Source organism: Pterocles gutturalis, unplaced genomic scaffold (genome assembly GCF_000699245.1).
Source record: "Pterocles gutturalis isolate BGI_N339 unplaced genomic scaffold, ASM69924v1 scaffold39883, whole genome shotgun sequence".
Lineage (NCBI taxonomy): Eukaryota > Metazoa > Chordata > Aves > Pterocliformes > Pteroclidae > Pterocles > Pterocles gutturalis.
In genome coordinates, this window is record NW_010119442.1 from 32,600 (window position 1) to 53,745 (window position 21,146).

Sequence of the window (21,146 nt, forward strand, 5' to 3'; positions counted from 1 at the left end):
TAGGTAGTTTCAGTCCTAGATGATGTATTTTTTTATCTTAATTGGTTTGATTTGAAGTCAGCCTTTGATTTGCTGGTATTTTCAAGGAACATGAGTGCAGTTTCATTTAATAATTTTTAGTAGGTATTAATGAGGCTTATTTATTTCTTGTTAGGTTATTACTCTACAAACCTTTTCTTGACACTGTTCACTTACACCATCTTATTATCAGTTCTTTAGGTTGTGTTACAGTGGCTATTTTGAAAGATAACTGTAAATTATAAAAAGCTTCATATAGTAGCTTTTTCATGTCAGAAGAAACAAACTGAAGAGAAACGTTCAGCAATCTTATCAGATTGCCTTGAGTTAGAATGCAGTTGGAAAAAAAAACAACTCGTGTGTACCTTGATAAGCAGGAGAAAGAATAATGTGTAATATTTTTAAAAAGTATGAAACCTGAAAGAGCTTTGAGTCATATGACTTCAGGATCCTAATACTGATAATATTTATTGATGTGTAAAACATGTTACCATTTTTCAAATAGTAGTAAGTCATAATAAGCATCTTCAATTAATTTAACTTTGATTTGTTCTTGGGAGTTTATTCATGAGGGCTACAGCCCTCAAATGCTGCTTGAGGCTCTGTGTTGGCTCTTGAGAATGTTTACTGGTTGTAGCTTCTGTCCCTAAAAGAGACACTTCTTAAAACAGTAAATATTTTTATGTTCTTGTGCTTACCTTTTTAAAAATTTTAAAAAATAAGAACAAACTACTGTGTTCTCACCTTATTAGTAACGTTCTAGGAAGAAATTGGGAAGCCTGGATGGTAAAGGAGATGTCTTCCTCACCCCACCCTCTCTCTCTTTATGGAGGAAATTCCAGTTCCTAAATTTAGGCACTATGAATTGCATTTCAGTCAATTCAGCTACAGAATACATGCACCTTCACTTTTGGTCTAATATTTGTGACTCTTTCTTAAATGCTGTGAAAACCCAGTGTAGGTCAGTGTAGGTGCTCATTAATTTTGGCAGAGTTCTGGCCTAAATAAATGAGTTCCCTTTATAGTTTGTATTTGTCTGTCATACAGAGGACAGGGTAGGGAGTGTGAGCACAAACTTCCAGCAGTGTAATTGGTGGTTTGAAAGCAGCTCTGGTACCTATGGGTATTTGCTGTTTCTCTCATTTATAACCTGTGACCTGAAAGAGTTCATGCAAAATTGAAGGCAAGCAAGGAAGCAATCAAAGACAAAGCAGACATTACAAAAGGAAGAGAAGGAGAAGGGTCGCATGCTAATTTTTGCTTGTATTACTCCTTTCCTGTTATCTTCCACCATGCATGCAAACTGTATTATTGTTGATTTATAGTTTATTTTATTTTTATATATTTTAACTTTAAAGTTGATTATAAATAGTCCTTTTAAGTCATTAGTACAGTAGAACGTGGAGTATTATAAACTATTTGATTTTAAGGAAATACCTGTATTTCTCATGTTTTTGTTTTCTAAGTATAATGTAAAGCGAAAAATTACACTGGCATAGCATTTTTCTTGAATGGAGGTAAAGGTCTGAGTCAAAGTATTTAAGTATCTCAACATGACAAGCGGTGTTTGAAATAGGAACAGCCAATTTCCTTTTGCTTTTTGTGCTGACACAAGTCTCTTTCTATTTTCTGATAATGATCCTACTTGATAAATGCTTTCAAAGATATCAAATAGTCTTATTTCCCTTCCCTGTCAGCTTGGTGACGTGATGGTGGACATAGCAAGTAACATAATGTTAGCTGATGAACGTGTTCTGTGGATGGCACAAAGGGAAGCCAAGGCTTGTACTAGAATTGTACAGTGTCTACAGAAAATTGCTATGTATCGCCTTGCAAATGGAGCTCAAGTTTATTCTACTGTAAGTATAAATTTATTTATTTTGAAGGCATTTTGCTGGCTATTGAGTTTCAATACCTTTTTATCTTCTTTAATAGATGTTGGCATTATCTGAAATACCTACTATTTCTATAGGGAGAAGAGGAATACCCTGAACAGATTTATCCCTGCCAGATAAACAGGAACAGTTTTATAGATGTTTTTTTCTCTGTTAAGGCAGAGAATCCCTTTAAGATTATTTATTATTCTTCCCTTGGTGTGTAAAAATATTTAATGTTTAATTTTTGTCATCACAGTATTCTCCAAATATTGCTCTTGAGGCTTATGTAATAAAGGCTGCTGGTTTCACTGGGATGACGTGCACCGTATTTCAGAAGGTGGCTACATCAGACCGTACAGGACTCAGTGATTATGGGAGAAGAGATCCAGATGGAAATCTAGATAAACAATTAAGCTTTAAGTGCAACGTTTCAAATACACTGTCAAGTCTGGCTTTAAAGGTTGGATACTCATTGTTTCCCTACTGAGTTGATGATAATATCTTAAATATTAGTCATTTGGAAAGCAAGCTTGTATTATTAATTTCTAATGTTAAAGTAGCATTTTTATGTAATCCAGAATGACTGTGACAAGACATAATTAAAGTGACAAAGGATAATAAAGCTTGATTATAAAAGAGATTTTTAATGGATACAATTTTTAATGAGTAGGTGTGGTTTTCTTTATTAAAACTTCTTAAACTGAAAGATTCTTTCAGACCTTTTCATAAGTATGGAGTTTGAAATGCTCCCTAGTTTATAATTATACTTAGCTTTATTTTGCTGTATTTTCATGTTCATTACATATTAAATATTACCAGTCTCCTTAAATATCTGAAATAGTCTGCTCAGAGTGATGCTGTAATTAAGCATGAAGTAGAAAACAGACCTGACAAGGTTAATTTTATGTGTGTGTGTATATGTACACACACACACGTAAATATACAATTGAAACATTTGGTCATATTCCATAAAAGTATTTTTTCAGTTACATTCCCCAACTTACAAGTTTGCTTTTATCACTTAATTTGCTTGAATGTCACTGCAGGGTGTATATTTGAAATTATATTTATGTAAGTCTATGAAATTACATGCATGCTTTCCTAACCAAATATAATTTATATACAAGTTATCAAAACCTGTTTGTATACAGCATTTCATTTTGAATGGTACTAATACACAATTACAGCATTTCTCTGCTTGCTTGCTGCTTATAGTTGGCAATAGCCTAATCTGGAAAACTCTTGTAATACTTTACTGATATCAGCTTCAACTTTACTCTCTATAACAAGTAAGGTAATTACAGAATCTTAACTTTTTTCCTTTTTAAAAAAACGGATTCAACTATTTTGGAATGGATTACTTAGAAACACTGTCAAATAGTCTTGTCACAATACATAGTTTGCTAGATGCATTAATCTCTGACACTGTTCAGTTGGAGGAGTTGCTAATTTAGTCTCTAAAGAATTTTCTCTTTAAAACTTTAAAAATATGTTTATTTCTAGAACACAATTGTAGAGGCTTCTATCCAGTTGCCACCTTCCCTTTTCACCCAAAAGCAAAAAAGGGAAATCAGACCAGCAGATGAATCTGTCTATAAGCTTCAGCTTATTGCATTTCGCAACGGAAAGCTTTTTCCAGCAACAGGAAATTCAACAAATCTGGCTGATGATGGGAAACGTCGTACAGTTGTAACACCAGTTATTCTTACCAAGATAGGTTTGTTTTTTATTATTACTTTGTAATGATCTTTAAGGAACATTTTTTTTTACTTTTTTGTTTCAACTAGTGTATATCTAATAAAAGGCTTTAGCATTTAATATGTTACATGTTGAGAAATTTATGTGCAAATACATTTCTTTTGTAACAGATGGTTTAAACCTAGCCAGGCACCATGTTCCTATAAATGTGACACTGCGGCGCATTGCGCATGGAGCAGATGCTGTTGCAGCTCAGTGGGACTTTGATCTACTGAATGGACAAGGGGGATGGAAATCTGATGGTTGTCGCATTCTTCTGTCGGATGAAAATATTACTACCATTCAGTGCTACTCCCTCAGCAACTATGCTGTTTTAATGGTATGACACTTAAAATTACATCTCTCTTTCTGGAACTTAAAAATATTCAAAATACAGTTCTGGTGTTTCTTGTGTCAAAGAAAATAAGCATTTCCACATTCCATTTCACATAAAACTAGACATAAGAAATAGATCTTTAGTTTTTGCTTGTGTTGATTAAATGTTGATGTAAGGTGAGTTTTAAGTGGAAATCTGTCAAAGTGGAATTAATTGCTGAATATACTAGACACAAAAGAATTTTCATATGGAAAGTACTATGTTATAGGAAGTCATTTTAATGAGCTGCTTAATCAAATGGGCTTTTATGAGCTTTAGTTTAATAGTGACAGTTTAAAATAAAGGTAACAGTCAACCTCTCTTCTCTGTGTTAGATTAAATTTGTTAGCTTTGTCTGTTGACAGAAGTGTTTTCCCAGGTATTTTTTTCCCTATGATCCATAACCGGAGATACGTATTTCACTGCAAATTAGCTATTCATTCACTAGTGTGTAGGTCTGTTACTAGAAGACATGGATTGAAAAAGGAAAAAAAAAAATCAAAGCACGTAGTTACTATCCAAAATATTTTGGAAATATTGCTTAAAAGACAGTATCTGAACTTGTCTCAGCATATTGATGTCAATAAAATGGTTAATGAGTTCTAAAATGTAGTGATAGTTAAAGAAGAAGGGAGTGAAACACCTTTTAGTGCTCTTCAGTTATGAAGTAGGATTTCTTCTTTGTCTGTTCCCAGAGCTCTTCATTTCAGAATTTGGCCTGGGAAGCCTCTCTTTTTACAGATGGTGACTGTTAACCTGCTCATCAGTCATCACCACAGGTGCTAAATGATAAAATGTGATACATAAAGATGGTAGGCAGGTATGAAGCTGAGTGAAATAGTAAGAGGTTTAGGAAACAGTTAACGAGTGTAAATTTGGTATAGGTTTTGTTGAAGTTAAAGTGCTCTGTGTGGAATTAAGTATATATTTTTATTTAATCGTACATGGAAGAAAGATGATTCATTTTTGATGATCAGTGCATGAGGAGCTGCTGTTTTTGTTTTGCAACTCAAATTTTTGAAAATCTTCCTCTTAAGAGAATTAAATAGTAGAATACCAAAAAGCTAAACATAAATTAAGATTTACATGCCAAGCTTTTTGAAAGAACTCAAAGAGAGCAACTTTTCACTTTACTTCTGAAGGTACTGTTTTAAATTACTTCAAACTGTTATAATCCTATAGTTACTTTCTTTGATATTTTAAAGATATATAATCCTTTCCTAAAACATAACAGCATTCTTTAAAACTGAATTAAACTTCATTTGTACATGTAGTATGCATGTAAACATAGACTATGCTTTAAATCGGTCACATTTCTGCCATCTGGAGGAAGAAAAATGAAGATCATATTCAATCCGCTGCTGTAAATTACTGTTTCTAAATTAATACATAGTAAGATTATACCAATATCTTATTGTGAATTATACAGAGAACTGTTGACAATCAGAAATCAAAACGTTAGAGGAAGGGGCAGCTTTCTGCCTTTTCTGCCAGTGGCTGTCATTCTATGCTTGTTCAAAAATATGTAGCTACTTCCCAAAACATTAGGCTGTAGAGACTGGAGAGGAGGGGATAGGTGAATGAGACAGTGTTCATCTATTAGATGTTCCTTGCACACAGTTAATACACTGCAAAAGCTCTGGATGTCTTAAGTAGCTGCTGAAAAAGGTTTTCATAATACCTATCTATATATAAACTAAAAAAGCCATAGTAGCCTATTTGATTTGTAGACTCTCATAGTGTTGTAAAAGTCTGAGTTCTGGTCCTAGGCTTATAGGATATTCTTTTGGGTTCAGTTTTAGAAGTCTGGCTTTTAATTCAGCAGTTGTCATTAACATCAAATACATGAATGGTAGTGACAGGAGGGACCTTAGTGCAATATTCCATCATCCTGGCTGGATGTCAAATGACTTAACCAGAGTTATTTCACACCTTTTTAGTCTACTTTGCTTTAGTACATGTGTGTAGTAGAAAGCAAGTTGTGATGTACTGACCTGTCTTTATATGTTTCAGAACATTTTCCTGATAAGGAAACTCGTAACTGAGTGCCTGGTTTTCTAATCTAGTGATTTAGGAAGATACAGTTATAAAATGTTGTACTTATTTGGAAATCATTTTAACCACTGTTTAATAGTAAAAGAGATAACCAGGAGGCTCAGCTGAAATCTCATTATTATAGGCCCCTAGCGGGGGGGGAGGCAAAAAAACACAACAAAAAAAACCCAAAACAACAACAGCAAAACCCAGCAATGGTAGCTGAGAAGAAACACAGTTCTGCTACTTGGCTATAAACACCCCAGTGTTCCTCTTAATGTCATCTCTACTGTTACTTTAATGTCATTCTTTTTTATTAAATTATTATTTAGGATTAGTTTAGCTCAGAAATAACATTATTAACTCCCCTCACTCCTTTTAGTAGATCTGATTTAAAATGTCAGTGCAATAGTTAAGAATTCCATTGACTTAATGGATATTGGGTCAAAGCCTTTGGTAGCTAGGCTAGGCATGATGAGTTTTATCAGGTATCTTAGAAGATTATTGTAAATCTTGCAATTTTGTATCTCTTGTTCTCTAAGTTCACACCAATGGATGCATGACATCTTGTTACCTGTCACCGATCTAGAAGCAGCAGCAGGAAAAAATATAGTTTCTGTTCTCTCAGCTCACTGGCTATGTGTGACAATACATTCGCTCATGCTTGTAACAGCATCACACTCCCTGCCTGAGGCATAATGTCTTATGATCTTTCTCAAAGTGTTTTTTCCAGGTGCCAAAGAAAACCAAATACTTAAAAATCAAGCTGGAAATCTGATCAAATTAGTTTGAAATGAGCTTGGTAATGTTAGTTAGAAATAAAAAAATTTATGTTCTGATGAAAGAACAGTTGAAGGAGTGGTGGAGAGACTGCTGACTCTAGTTGTAAGCCTCAGTTCAAGAACTCTTCTCCTGTCCATGAAATCAGATTACCTGTCTTAACCTTAAAAAGAGATTGTATGTCACTGTGTTTTTCTCAAAACAAACTGAAGTTTCCTCCTAATGTTCTACTGTTCTTTGTGAATGCCGAATTTGTTCTCCTTTCCTCCAGCATACTTTTGAACTTTGCCAGTTTAGAGGTTTAAGAGTTACTCTCACTCAAAATTATAGATGAGACAATTTTCTGTATCCTGTCTGTTCTGAAAAATTCTTTTTAATAGATTTTTCTACTAAACCTAGTTAAGCAAATTTGTTTTGTTTTGTGCTGGAAGGGACTGAGGTTGTTTGGTGTGGTGGTTGTTTTTTGGGGGTTTTTTTTTGTTTGTTTTTTTTTTTTTCCCCTCAGTTGTGGAAATGGAACCCTAGTAAATTGTAACGGCATCCAGACAGATGGCTTGCTATTCTTGTTAGTAGATGAAAATGTCACTCCTCAGATGGTACTTGAAACACTGGCATGCTTTAACAGCCCAAGGTTCTATTTCGTACTTACTCCTTGAGTATTTTGATGGGTGGGTTCAGAAAACTTGAACAATGCCAAAGAGCTGTTGAATTCTATTTGAGTAATCAACTGTCTACTCCAGTCAAGCAGTGGTCATAGACTGAGTCTGGTAAGAACATCTGGGTGTCATTTGATCCAATTACCTGCTCAAAGTTTGATCGTATTGCTCCAGATCTTATTCAGTCAAGCTTTCAGTATCTCCAAGGACAGAGATTACGCACTCTCTCTGGGCAGTATGTTACCATTTTCATCAGATTTTTTTTCCTGTATCTAATCAGAATTTTCCATCTTGCTGGTAATGTCCATTGCCTCTTAACATTTTATGGTTAATCTCCAAGAAGAATTTGGCTCAGTCTTCATTATACCATCCCAGCAGGTAGTTCAATATTAATAATGAGATTTCTCCCATCTTTTTTTCTTCTTAAAGATGAAAAGACCCACCTTTTTCAGCCTCCTATACTGTGTGCTTCAGCCTGCTAGTCATCCCTGTGATCTGTTACACTTGCTCCATGCAGGATGTCAGTGTCTTTTTTGTACTGAGGAGCCTCAAATTGAAGACAGTTCTGCAGAAGTGGGGTCACAGTGCTGAACAGAAGGAAATAATAAATTCACCCTTTTGCTGTGGTTTTGCTAGTACAGCAAAGTGTGGCCTTGGGCTGCAGGCTGCTAACTTATGGTCAACTTTTGTCTACCAGTACCCTCAAGTGGTTCTTTGGTTGCTTTCTATTTAGGCCATTGCCCAGCCTGTACTGTTGCATGCATGGGGTTATTCCATCCCAGATGCAGATCTTTTCACATTTTCTTTGCTAAATTTCAGGATATCAGCCCATTTCTCTATCTTGGCAACATCCCTCTGAATATCCTCCAATCTATTGGTCAGTCTCCCCAGTCCATAGCATCATCTGCAAACTTCCTGAGGGCACTTTCTGTAACATTCTTTGGGTTGTTGCAGAAGATAATAACTGAAACACACAGTTGTTCTACGTGCTATACATAGAAGTATTTTAAGAAGAAAAAAATGGTGTGTGTCTGTAAGCTGCTAACTCCTCTGTGTATTCAAGCATATGTTCAGAGTTTACATGTTCTATAAGATGTGCAACTGTGTTAATGATGGTCAGCTAGAATGGCAGATAATTGTGTAAGAAAGCCAAGAACATCAAATAATTAATAATTGGAGGGTTGGGGTTGTGGTGGGGTTTGGAAAGAAAAGGTTCCTGTTACCTCTTTATTTAGTGTTTCCTTTGCTGTTCCCCCTGCCCACACAAAGTGAAGACTGATGTTAATTTTGTTTCTGTTGTCAGGACTTGACAGGAGCTGAATTATATACACAGCCAGCTGATCTTTTGCATCCAGTAATTTATGCCACTGCTATGGTTTTGTTAATGTGCCTGTTGATGATCATAGTCAGTTACATATACCACCACAGGTATGAATCAAATTTACTAGACTAAAAAAATTAGTTCCATAGTGCTTAGGACTACTTTTTCTTTTTGATAGGAACACAATATAGTAATCTGCATTTGGGTTTTTTCCTATAAAATTTGTTGATGCAAACTAATAGTTGGGCAAGTAGCTATTTCATCTGTTCTTGAGTATGACAATTTAGCTCTCATAACTATGTATCTCTTTAATTCTTCACTTTTGCTTCATGATGAAAGAACAGACCACTCAAGAATGATGGCAGCATTAAACAAACTGTTCAGCCTTTTACATTTCTGTTGATGTGAAAGCTTGAAGCCTAACATTTTTGAATCAGGCCCCAAATAGTTGTATAAAGCTAGTTAATAGGAGGGTGTTGTAATTTCTTGTGATTGAGACCAAAGATTATATTTGATTACAAAGTACGTGGTAGTCAAACAATCATTAACAGTAATTATATCTCATTTATCACAAGTGTATCTTGCTAGTTTCTGAAACACAATAATGCAGCTGTGTTTTATGTTGTCTAATTTGTTTCTTTTAACAGTGTGATCAGGATCAGTGTAAAAAGCTGGCATATGCTAGTTAACCTGAGCTTTCATATTTTCCTGACATGTGTGATGTTTATTGGAGGCATAACTCAGACCAGGACCAAGCAGTAAGTAAACACACAAAGACTTGAAAAAATTAGTTACCAGTTTCATACTCCTATGTATGTATATGCCACCCTTGCCTCCTACAGAACAGTAGTACTGTACAAGCATTTTCATCAGAATGTAAAATTTAGACAAAAAAATTAAATCTTTCTTTTTCTTTTACCTTAAAGCTTTCTCATATTTTCATCCAGCCATAAAGATAATACTAGTTCATTGCTTGAAAACTGATAAATAATTTCAGAAGTGCAACAGAAACTTTTTTTGCCCAAAATGCTATCACAAAAAATAAGTTTTACCTGTTAGTTTTATTTTTGAGACTGACTTATTATGGAATTGTTTTATAAGCCCGTATGTAGCCTTTACAGCCCATGCAACAACTGATTTCCACAGGTATTATAATGTTTTTTTCTATTTGCTAATGAAAATCTAAAAGGGAGGGAGACAGGAGTGTTTCAAGTCAAAGACCCATGCTTTCTGTAAACAAACATCAGTAGCTTTATGGAGACTCGTCTTCTACAATGATTTGTTCTTCTAAGATTTGGCCATCTCTAATACAGTTGCAGTGTTTCAGTATAATAACCGCTGCCGCTTTGGAACGATACCAATGAAATTTTTTTAATGTTTTCTTTTTTCTGTCCAGTGATTCATAGAAGTTTCTAATCCCTCACCATATTCCATACTGCTTTTTGTTTTGAATTTACAGTAGTTATTAGGTTGATGGTGTTGCAATAAAATACGTTCCTGTTCTTTCTCCTACAATTATGAAGAGAGTGCTGGTCTGTGTGCATGCGTATATACACACATGTACACATGTATGTAGAATCATAGAATGGTTTGGGTTGGAAGGGACATTTAAAGACCGTCTAGTTCCAACCCCCCTGCCATGCGCAGGGACAGCTTCCGCTAGACCAGGTTGCTCAAAGCCTCATCCAGCCTGGCCTTGAACACCTCCATCTGGAGGCATCCACAACTTCTTTAGGCAGCCTGTTTCAATGCCTCACCACCCTCAAAGTAAGAAACTTCTTCCTAATATGTAGTCTATAACTACCCTCTTTCAGCTTAAAACTGTTACCCCTCATCTGATCACAACACTCCCTGATCAAGAGTCCTTCCCCATCTCTCCTGTAGGCCCCCTTTAAGTACTGGAAGGCTGCTGTAAGGTCTCCCAGGAGACTTCTTCAGGCTGAACAACTCCAACTCTCTCAGCCTGTCCTCATACATACATACACACATATATATGTATATATATGGGGATGAGGAAATAGTTTGGCAAACTGTAATCTTTTTCTCTTGCCTTCCTGGAGACAGTAATCCTCCAAGAGAAATTCTGTGATACAGATGGGTTGTTTAAGAGTTTTGCTTTTACTGGTGATTGAAACTTCCAGAAAACCCACCTCCTGTCATTTTAACAGAAACTGAAGTGTCTCCTCTTCCATGCACGTGTGCTGTCATTTAAGAGATATATGAAACCTACTTCTTACAGTCACTTCATCTCAGCATTGGCTTATAAGTAAGGAAATACAAGACAACCAGATTGTGCCTTTCCTTGACAAAACTCCAGGGACTTGGGAATTCCTAGAACTTCTTAAAAGAAAACAATGTTCACTTTATAAAATACTGCAGATGCAAAAGGATCTGACAGACAACTATTTTATCAATGGTAGAGCCCAGTCAGTCTGTGAGGATGACTTTGCATTAATGTTTGGGCTGGTTAAGTATTTGAAGTATGACTTTTTTTTTTTTTTTCCATTGTGTTAAAATCCGTGATGAGTTCATTAGCTGCCTGTATTTTGCTGCCTGCTATGTAGGTACCACAGTATCATTAGCTTGTTCTTCCCTTACTTGAATAATATCTGTAACACAAGACATTTTAAAGTTAAGCTTTTAATAAAATGTATGATTGATATGTAATATTAAAAATGTTGGCCAGCAAAATTCTTCCTGCGTTATTAAGTTTTCCTTTCACTAGAGGCAACTGCAGCTATGTAGCCTTTCCAGACAACTAATACAAAGATGAATTTGCATAACATACTTTCCTTTTTTGAAAACCATCATCACTTGGCATTTAGAACAGTCATAGTAAAATAAGAGGGTTTTTTTTTTTCCTCTTGAAGTGATGTAAGTTGCATGTTAAATGATTAAATTTTTAACCTGGTAAAAAGGAAATGTTTAGGGGTTCATTTTTATTTTAATTTTTTTAAGGTTGGGATAATTCTCCATTATTCCACTCTTGCGACAGTACTGTGGCTTGGAGTGACGTCTCGTAATATTTACAAGCAAGTAACCAAAAAAGCAAAAAGATGTCAAGATCCTGATGAACCACCTCCTCCACCCAGACCAATGCTGAGGTGAGTTTGTTGTTTGTGTCTACAACTCATTATTTCCCGCAACGTATTCTGATCAGAAAATGTAATGGATCACTACTGGATTTTTGCAAGTGCCTTTCATAGAAGATTTTCCTTCCAGGTTTGTAAAGTCCCTTCAAGTTTTTTTCTGTTCCTCAGCATTATCTTAAGGAGGATGAGGTGAAGGATGATTGCTCTTAGCATATTACTGTTGCAGTGCTGTGTTCCTGATTTGTGAATCAAGAAATTTGTAGTGTTTCAGCATCACCACTGACTAGGACTTTAGATAGCAACACTTCCCATTAAATTATCATAGAAGAAAGAATGTGGAGAACTGTATTATCACACAATTAACAAACACGGCAATTTACATAAATAAAGTTTAATACATTTTCCAAAGATTGCTTGTAAATAGTTTGAAAACTAGGTATCAGTCATTATCAAATGAAAATAGTGGGTTTTGTGAAGCATTTCTCTTTGAGTTTTTATTTCTGAAATCAGACGAACTAATTATCTGGGAAATTCACCCTATGTGAAATAGTTTTAATAGAAAACAATCAACATACTTTTTTCGTATAGCTTACTAAGCCTCTGGATATTAATTAAAAACTACTAAGCTGAAATTCTCCACAAGGTGGCAGAAGTTGATTAACTTTGATTAGTTACAGGCAAATATTTAGAAAGCTTGAAGTATATAGACTGCAGAAGATCAGAAATGCTTTTCTGAATATCATCAACTAAAATTTGCAGTACTATATACAAGCATACAGAAACATTTAATTGATAAGTTAGAAGGTAGGTTAATATTTTTACCACTTAAGTGTGGTCTTTGTTTTCCTTAACTTTTTATTATTTTTCTTTTAAGAGAAAGTAAATCTGTTGTATTTGCTGCAGGATGTCATGCCCATCACCAACATGTGTCTTCCAGCAGGGTACTGAGTAGCCTTTTTAATATCTGTTGTGATTTTTTTTTTTTTCCCTTATTATTTGTCATGGAATTCTTCCTTTGGAAAAAGATACAGTAAAATTGCCAGCCTCACAGGTTCAGCTCTGTATGGACATAAACATGTACGTACTATTTCAGATCTGGACACCTCATCTCTGACAATGCCAGTAACTCTGGAGACAAATGTCAGAACAGAGCAAACATGCTTCATATTTTTCAGATTTTTGTCAATGTCCAGCTTCTTGCAGATCACAGATTTCCTCAGTCAGATGTGTGATGTTTTTGCATGGAACAGCCATAGAAGGCGCTTTTTTTTTTCCCCCATTCAATTGTCTTTTAAGCTTACGTTCAAAACAAAACTATCAATAGTAAAAAAAATTGTGAAAGAGTTCCTTGCTTTTTTGGAACCAGTTGCCTACTGTTATCATGCCCTCTGTTACTTGAATTTAAAGAGACAAAACAGCCAACTCTCTGCCTCCACACTGTTTATATTTCTCCTCTGTATGCATTTTCAGAATTACAAAGGGTCTTTTGGAACAGAAAAAAAGCCCTGATAAATGTATGTAGGTACACATTTTTCTCATTTGCCATATGTAATTTATCCTGCTTCATGTTCTTTGGGTTTAAAGAAGTTCACCTTGAAGATGATAGGTAGATGTGCCATTTACACTGGTCTTTATTTCCCGTAGGTGTTTTCTGAGGGTGTACTTCATGCCTGTTAAGCTTCCTTCACCTCTAGCATAGATAAGCTTTATTATTTATTTTGGGAAATTAATTGCATGTACGACGGTTTTGTTGGCGGTGATGATGTTCATTAACTGTTAATGGGACTTTGTCACAGGTCATGAACAAGGTGGAAAAAGACTTTGAAATGGATCCGGTGTTCACAGAAAGCCACTATAGACAGTAGAGAAGTGATTTGCTGTGGCTCGCATTAGCTGTGTTGAGAAGGTAGTGCAACACTTGGCACTGGTTGGAATTTCTTAACTGTGAAAAACTTATGCCAAGTGTATTGCGTTGCCATGACAGGCAAGAGGGTGTAAAAATAATTGAGGTCCTCACTTGCAATCACAAGAATGAAATGGAGTTTGTCATGCAGAAAGTGTATTTTGTTCACCAGATTCCAACGAAGACAAAACCATTTCAGTTTTTTTTAACTGAAAGGACTACTTTACAAAGAACCTCACTGAAGGTCTTAGTAATGGGATACTTTATGTAAAGCATGAAATACAAATATTTGTTTTTTTATTTTATTTTGTAATTTTATATAAGATAAATACAAATCCTTGTATTACTTTGATACAAATACTGGGTGAATGTTCTACTTAGAAACACAGCATTTCACTATTTACATGGGGTTTTTTTTCAGTTACCATCCTAACACCTGTTGTATACCCATGTCATTAGATTTGTTTTTCTCTTTTTGGTCTGACTTAAGGAAAAGTTCTAGCTTGTACAGCGTTCTGCCCCAAAATGTTAATATTACTGCATCTTCTCTAGCATACTTTGTATTTTTTATTTTTTTTTAGTTACTGTTCTGTTCATAGAGCTCCTTGCTGCATGACAATTTTGATTTGTAATTTGGGCTCTTAGGAATTACTGAAGACTTAGACACAGCAACACACAAGTGGTTTGGGGTTTTTTGTTTTCTTTCTTTTTTTTTTTTTTTTGGTGTTGGTACTTGGTATCTTGGTATGGTTCAAGGCCAGTTGTAACTATGTTCCTTCAATACAACAAACTGAACTATGGCTACAAACAGTCCATATTGATTCACTCTCCCACCAGTAACAATTTGACATGGATAGAATCAACTTCACCTAGGTGTTCTTGTGTGAATAGTGGTGCATCTTTGAGGCAGTGATTTAGTAATTTGTAGTGAAAGATACGTAGAGTAAAATCTGCCGCAAAGATCCATTTCATCTGGCCAGCTCCTGATTGCTGCCTCAGGATACAGAAAAATCCAGTGACAGAATTTGATCTTTGTAGGATTCAGCAGCTAAGTAATATATTTACTGTACCTATACTTCCAAGAAAGACTTCTGGTGAATAATCTGAAATGCAGTGGAAAGGTCCAGGACCATCGGAATAGGTGTCTCATGTTGACAAAACAAACTACCCATCTGTATGTCAGTCACAGTAGTAGTTTTCATTGTGTGATATGATCTGAATTTGGACTGGATTAACATAAGATGCAGCACAGAGTGCCCTTAATTTTAATGATTGTCAGTAATTATGGATCTGCCACTAGTAGATTCAATGAGAATTCATAGAAATTGGAATGAAAAGTTAGATACTCCAACAATGTATGCCCTCGTCCTTGTGAAGACATAATTCTTATTAACACCATTGCAGGGAAGCAGGAGGTATATACTATGGGATTATAGAGACCATTAAAAATAAATAAATAAAACCAGCACTGACACCACTTCTCAAACCCCTCCACACAAAAAAACCACAAGTAACAAGAGTTCCTGTGGCTGATCATCGAACATAGTGTCCATAATATTAGGCAAGTTCATCTCTGGAACAAGAGACATGCCACTTTGTATTTTCCTTCTAAGTTTCTGAATTCTCTTCCAGCAGTTCACAACTTTTGACTGACAGCTTTTGCTTCTTTCTTCTGTGTACGCCTTTGTTCCGTGCATTCGAAGGAGGTGAAGAGCTGTGAGAGAGGAAAAGAGGAGGAAAAAAATTGTAGTGAGGAACACTTAGAAAAAATTGATATTGCAGAAGTCCAAACATGATTCAGCCTAATTATTTTCTTAAAGAACTTGCATGTTTCCTGAATCCTGGAAAGCTCTCCTTTCCTTCATGGTGACTGAAGAACATCCATAGCTACTAAGCAGTCACTGATATACTGGCTTTACTTTCTAGGTTCTACCTTATTGGTGGAGGGATCCCTGTCATAGTTTGTGGAATAACAGCAGCAGCAAACATCCGAAATTATGGCAGCAGACCTAATGCTCCTTAGTAAGTACAATTTCATGGGTTTGCTTTTCTAAGTACTTCTTGCAAGTAATTTTGATTCTTCTAGAAAACATAACACAGCCAAATCATTTCAAAGTACCCTTACGAACTGATAAAGCATAAGTGACTTGTGAGAAGACGTTAATTTTGATTTTCTGGTTTGTTTCTTTTTCAGTTGCTGGATGACTTGGGAACCTAGCTTAGGAGCATTTTATGGACCAGCTAGCTTTATAATTTTCATAAACTGTATGTATTTTCTCAGCATATTCATACAACTAAAACGTCACCCTGAACGTAAATATGAACTTAAGGAACCAATTGAGGAACAGCAGCGTCTGGCCACCAACGAACATGGGGAACTGGCTCATCAAGATTCATTGTCGGTGTCATTAGTTTCCACATCTGCTTTGGAGAACGAGCACAGTTTTCAAGCACAGTTGCTGGGAGTGGGCCTTACTTTGCTTTTGTATGTTGCTCTGTGGATCTTTGGAGCTCTGTCAGTTTCCCTGTATTATCCCATGGACCTGATCTTCAGCTGCTTTTTTGGGGCAACATGTTTAAGCCTCAGTGCCTTTCTTATGGTACACCATTGTGTTAACAGAGAAGATGTCAGGCACGCTTGGATAACGACTTGCTGCCCTGGAAGAAGTACGTATTCAGTGCAAGTAAATGTTCAGCCCTCCAGTTCCAGTGCAACTAATGGAGAAGCCCCTAAGTGCACCAACAGTAGTGCAGAATCTTCATGCACAAATAAAAGTGCATCAAGCCTAAAAAATTCTTCTCCAGGTTGTAAACTAACTAACTTACAAGCTGCAGCAGCTCAGTGCCACCCTACTTCTCTGCCATTGAACACAGGTCCTCAACTTGATAACAGTCTCACTGAACATTCAGTGGATAATGATATCAAAATGCACATAGCTCCCTTAGAGGTACAGTTTCGGACAAACGGACACCCAAGTCGGCATCATAAGAACAGAAGCAAGGGACATCGTGCTAGCAGGCTTGCAGTATTGAGGGAATACGCATATGATGTTCCCACAAGTGTGGAAGGAAGTGTGCAAAATGGCTTACCGAAAAGTCGACAAAGCAACAGCGAAGGGCATTCGAGGAGCCGAAGAGCCTATTTGGCATATAGAGAACGTCAGTATAACCAGTCACAACAGGATAGCAGTGATGCTTGCAGTACACTTCCAAAAAGTAGCAGAAATACTGAAAAAACAATAGCTAACAACAACAAAAAAGATATTCTAAGGAAACCAATAGCGGTTGAACTTGAAAACCAACAAAAGTCTTACGGCTTAAATTTAGCCATTCAGAATGGACCACTTAAAAGCAGTGGACAGGATGGACCCTTGCTCACTGCAGACAGTACTGGTAATATTAGAACTGGTTTGTGGAAACACGAAACTACTGTGTAGCATTGTAATTCATTGCAGGACAAATACATATGAACTGTGATTACACATTCCTTTAAGCTATTAACACTTTTAAAGACTATTTACAAACACTAGGTACTTTATGCAGGGAGGGAACAAAGATAATCTGCCAAACAAAAGATTGTATGCATTATTATCTTTGCTGTTCTTACAAAGATGAGCTTCTAGTGTTTTGTGAAATTGTTTTTTTAAGAAGTCTTGAGAGATGCAAAACACTACTTTGTACATTTTTATTTTTTACCTGTAACCCTGCAGATGTGTCCACAACACATTTCAAATTTGTATTTAAATGTATAATAAATAGTATTTTCCCCAGCAGCCCAGTGTTGCACTTACTTGTTGGGTTTTTTAAAGATTATTGTACTAAATATCATCTTGATTTTACTATAAGGTCTAGAATTTGTTTGAAATTAAGAAGCTACATTTTAAAGAGATTTTTAGTATACAGACAACTTGTTTACTCCAAAATCGTTGTCTTGTACTTGCTGCATAAGTTAGTTATATTTTTCAGATGGCTGTGGATTATTTTAATGCATTTGTACAGAGTTTTAGTTTACTTGGTAGTATTTTTGGATAATACTCTATTTTGGTCTCATAATTACCTGAGTAGGATGGGTTTTTTTAATTTGTTTTATTCATTTGTAATTGAGAAGGTTATGAATGTTCACAGACAATAGGTACTAATTTGCAAAGGTTGTCAGTACAACTGAGTGAGTTTTCATAGATATGTAATAGTGTGGAAGAAAGGTAGCACAGGTGTTTTGATAGGTGGTAATGGGATAATCTGTTAAGAATATAATCAGGATGCAAAATCAGGTTCAGTGCTGTTGTACAAGCTGACTCTTGAGAGAGTGTTTTGAGTTACAAGTTCACCCTTGTATGTGATAATTGCAAAATAATCTCCAATACTATACAGCATATGTGTTTAAAAGAAAAAAAAAAAGATTTAAGTAGAAGGGCTATATTAATGAGATTATCAGTTTTATAAATCATGTAAATTCCTGCAGTAGAAATAGCGAAAACATGCACTCTTTTACGGTAGTGTAAATCTTGAAAAATAAAAGCTGTAGTTAAATTCCACTCTAATTAAAATTTAATTGCAGTATAATCACAGAAAATTAGAGTCAAGGTCAAAATATTTTATGTAAAATGAAATATTGTAGAATAGATTGTATGCCAATGATGAGTGTAGTTTTCTATACTTAAATTATTGACACCTCAGTGTAAACAGGATCATATTTTGTGTCATCCTGCTGCTGTGACAAATTTGAGGTTGTAGTTGCAGAGTAATGCTTGGGGCTTTACCTGTTTCCAGTAACTGATACTCAGTTTGCTAAAACCACATGTATTAAATAGCAAAAAAATGGTTCTGTATCATCTAGTACTGATAACTCAACTTTTAAGCAACAAATGGAATTGGATTGTACATACTTGTCTACTTGGTTACCTAATCCAAACTTGTTGCTGTTGGGTATTTTACAGTTAAGTCTGAGTACAGATATAGGTCTAATGTTCTCAGTACTCAAATACTATGTCAAATAGTTTTTCATGTGAGGACACATTCAACTATGTTTGATCATTGCTTGCCAGGTTTACTGCACCCTCTACTCATTGGTTTCATAGTCTGAACTAATCTTGGATGCATTGTACAAACCTCTCCAGCAGGACAGTGGTTTTGGGTGCTATTTTTGCTGCTTGTGAGTAGTTGCCATTTACAAATTGTTAAAAGCAACATTTTGACAAGTGTATGACTCAATTTTGATTGCTATTCTATTTTACTGTCTTCAAGAGAGGTAGCTTTTAGCTTGTAACCAACCTTACAGCTACTGTATCTATAGGCACGCAAAGAAACGGAGTCGGGTGCACAAGGATAAGTGCATGTGGAACAAATTGTGTGTGGCCCAATGGCTTTCTTGTTACCTTCAGCAGCCAACAGAGAAGTGAACCCTGTTGTCTCCGTCTTTTTAACAAAAGTGGTTTGTAGTTTGAGGTTTTTCTCACCTTTCTTTCATGTAAGTTGCTCTCATCAAATATTTCAACACAGAGCTACACAGCAAGTTTCAATCATTAAAGATAGCAGCTCAATCAGTGTGATTTTCCCCTTCCCTGTTATGTTTGCCACCTTACATTTCATGTGTTCAAGAACCACTAAATAAAGACAGCTTATGTCTTGATCATCAGTTTGGTAATGAACTCTTAAGTACCTCAGGCATAAAGGAAAGCTCAAGGAATGAGAGGAAGATTTCCTGATCCTGTACAATACTTATGATAAAGGAGATAGGAAAAGTTTTAATCCAATGCTTGCAAAAAAAAAAAAAAACACAAACCCAAAAACAAGACAAAACCCAAGCTGGCAAACAATCAAAAAGCCTTCCTGGACATGGAAACCAAACAGGTTTCTGATGCAGATCCCAAAAGGAATGAGAGCAAAATTTTAGTACTGCTTAGTAGGTAAAAATGTGTTCACTGTAGCAAAGATGAAGCTTCTCCTTGCACTGAGATGCCCTTAGAGTGTCCAGTGTCTAGACATGGTGATAATGCTGGAGTCTAATTGCTGTGATTTTATGGTGCTAATTCAGCCCCTACCAGCCTATTTTTGAAACTTTTGTCTGAAAACAGGCAGGCAGACTCAGGAGTGTCACTAAAAAATCACTTGGAGTTGAGGTTACATGCTAGAAATACCACAGCAATTAACAGCCAAGGCTATCCAAGGGATGATCTGTGCTCCCAAAACATCTTGTTTTAGAACAGTATAATTACCACAGTCCTAGGACTGGGGTAAAGTTATTTCCTCCCTGCTGTCAAACAGCTTATACTCTACCTTAAATAGGCACCATTTGGGGTTTGTTTCCTTCCCCCCTATGAAGTTAACAGGTAACAGCTGTTAACTCAGCAAGTTGGTAGCTCAGCTTGTCCAACACATATGTCAAGTGTCTTTCCTCTACTAACAGGATCCATCTAATTTTCTCATTTCCCAAGATCATTTTTCTCCTAAAGATGTGTACCATAACGAGCAGAAGTCCAAAAAGCCCACCTCAAGTCCCCTGCACACCCTTCCCCAGGAATGCTAGCTGCTTCTGTAGGGCAGCTTTATTGAACGGGAAGAGTTTTTTGAAGTTTAATTCAACATTATTGAAATTAAAATAGAAATGGCAGATTTCTGCAAGGCCACAGCATTTTTTTCTATGAGACAGCAACTGTTCACCTATGTAAAGATGATGGGCCCTATGGTAGTATGATGCCGTTATTAGTCTGGATCAGAAATGTGAAAGATTGCCTGGAGATTTCTAAAGGCTGCTGTATTATTCTTGTTAATTTCCTTAGGGTTTCTGCTTTTCAACAAGTATCGCCTTAGCCTTGTCTTCTCAAGAGAATACTAAATCATCATTCTTAATGCACAGGAGAACACTTAAAGGGTTGAGCTTTTTATTTTTTTCTGAAAGCACATGACAGATATTCTAAATTTATGCCTACTTGTGAATGTAACTTTTAAAAGGCTGTTTAATATAACTCTATTTAAAAATTAAAGACACATACAAACCTCCTTAAGGAAATTGTTTTTTTCTTTTCAAACTGTACCTGCTGAAAAGATCCAAATTACTATTTAGGGTGTATTTTTATGTTAAGACAAGTCTTTCGATTTGTGACAGAATAGGTGTCCAGAACTACAAAGCTACAGCGAATGCCTGTTAATGCTCACACGTTGTTCCTCGGCTCTGCCGTTTCTGTTGCCCGTTCTGTACAGACTAAATCAAAGCTGGGGTGCTATCAGGCAGGCATTCTGGAGGGGAGCTGTCAGTACTGTGTGCCTTGTGATAATGAGGCCCCAACTCCTTGTTTCCACAGATGTAGAATATCAGTGAATCAATGCTCTCGCCCCAGCCGTGATCACATCCA

At 36.0% G+C, this 21,146-nt stretch overlaps 1 protein-coding gene across 1 annotated transcript in view; it reads left to right on the plus strand.

Moving 5' to 3' along the window:
* GPR125 (G protein-coupled receptor 125) overlaps positions 1 to 17,567 on the plus strand; it is a 42,038-nt gene extending 24,471 nt beyond the window's left edge. The window contains exons 12-21 of the mRNA XM_010076573.1: positions 1,716 to 1,877; positions 2,152 to 2,355; positions 3,399 to 3,612; positions 3,764 to 3,972; positions 8,782 to 8,906; positions 9,447 to 9,557; positions 11,670 to 11,673; positions 11,758 to 11,903; positions 15,721 to 15,816; positions 15,989 to 17,567. Coding sequence (XP_010074875.1) covers positions 1,716 to 1,877; positions 2,152 to 2,355; positions 3,399 to 3,612; positions 3,764 to 3,972; positions 8,782 to 8,906; positions 9,447 to 9,557; positions 11,670 to 11,673; positions 11,758 to 11,903; positions 15,721 to 15,816; positions 15,989 to 17,231 — 2,514 coding nt within the window. The 3' untranslated portion in view covers positions 17,232 to 17,567. The remainder of the gene's footprint in view (positions 1 to 1,715; positions 1,878 to 2,151; positions 2,356 to 3,398; positions 3,613 to 3,763; positions 3,973 to 8,781; positions 8,907 to 9,446; positions 9,558 to 11,669; positions 11,674 to 11,757; positions 11,904 to 15,720; positions 15,817 to 15,988) is intronic.
* The last annotated feature ends 3,579 nt before the right edge of the window (positions 17,568 to 21,146 follow it).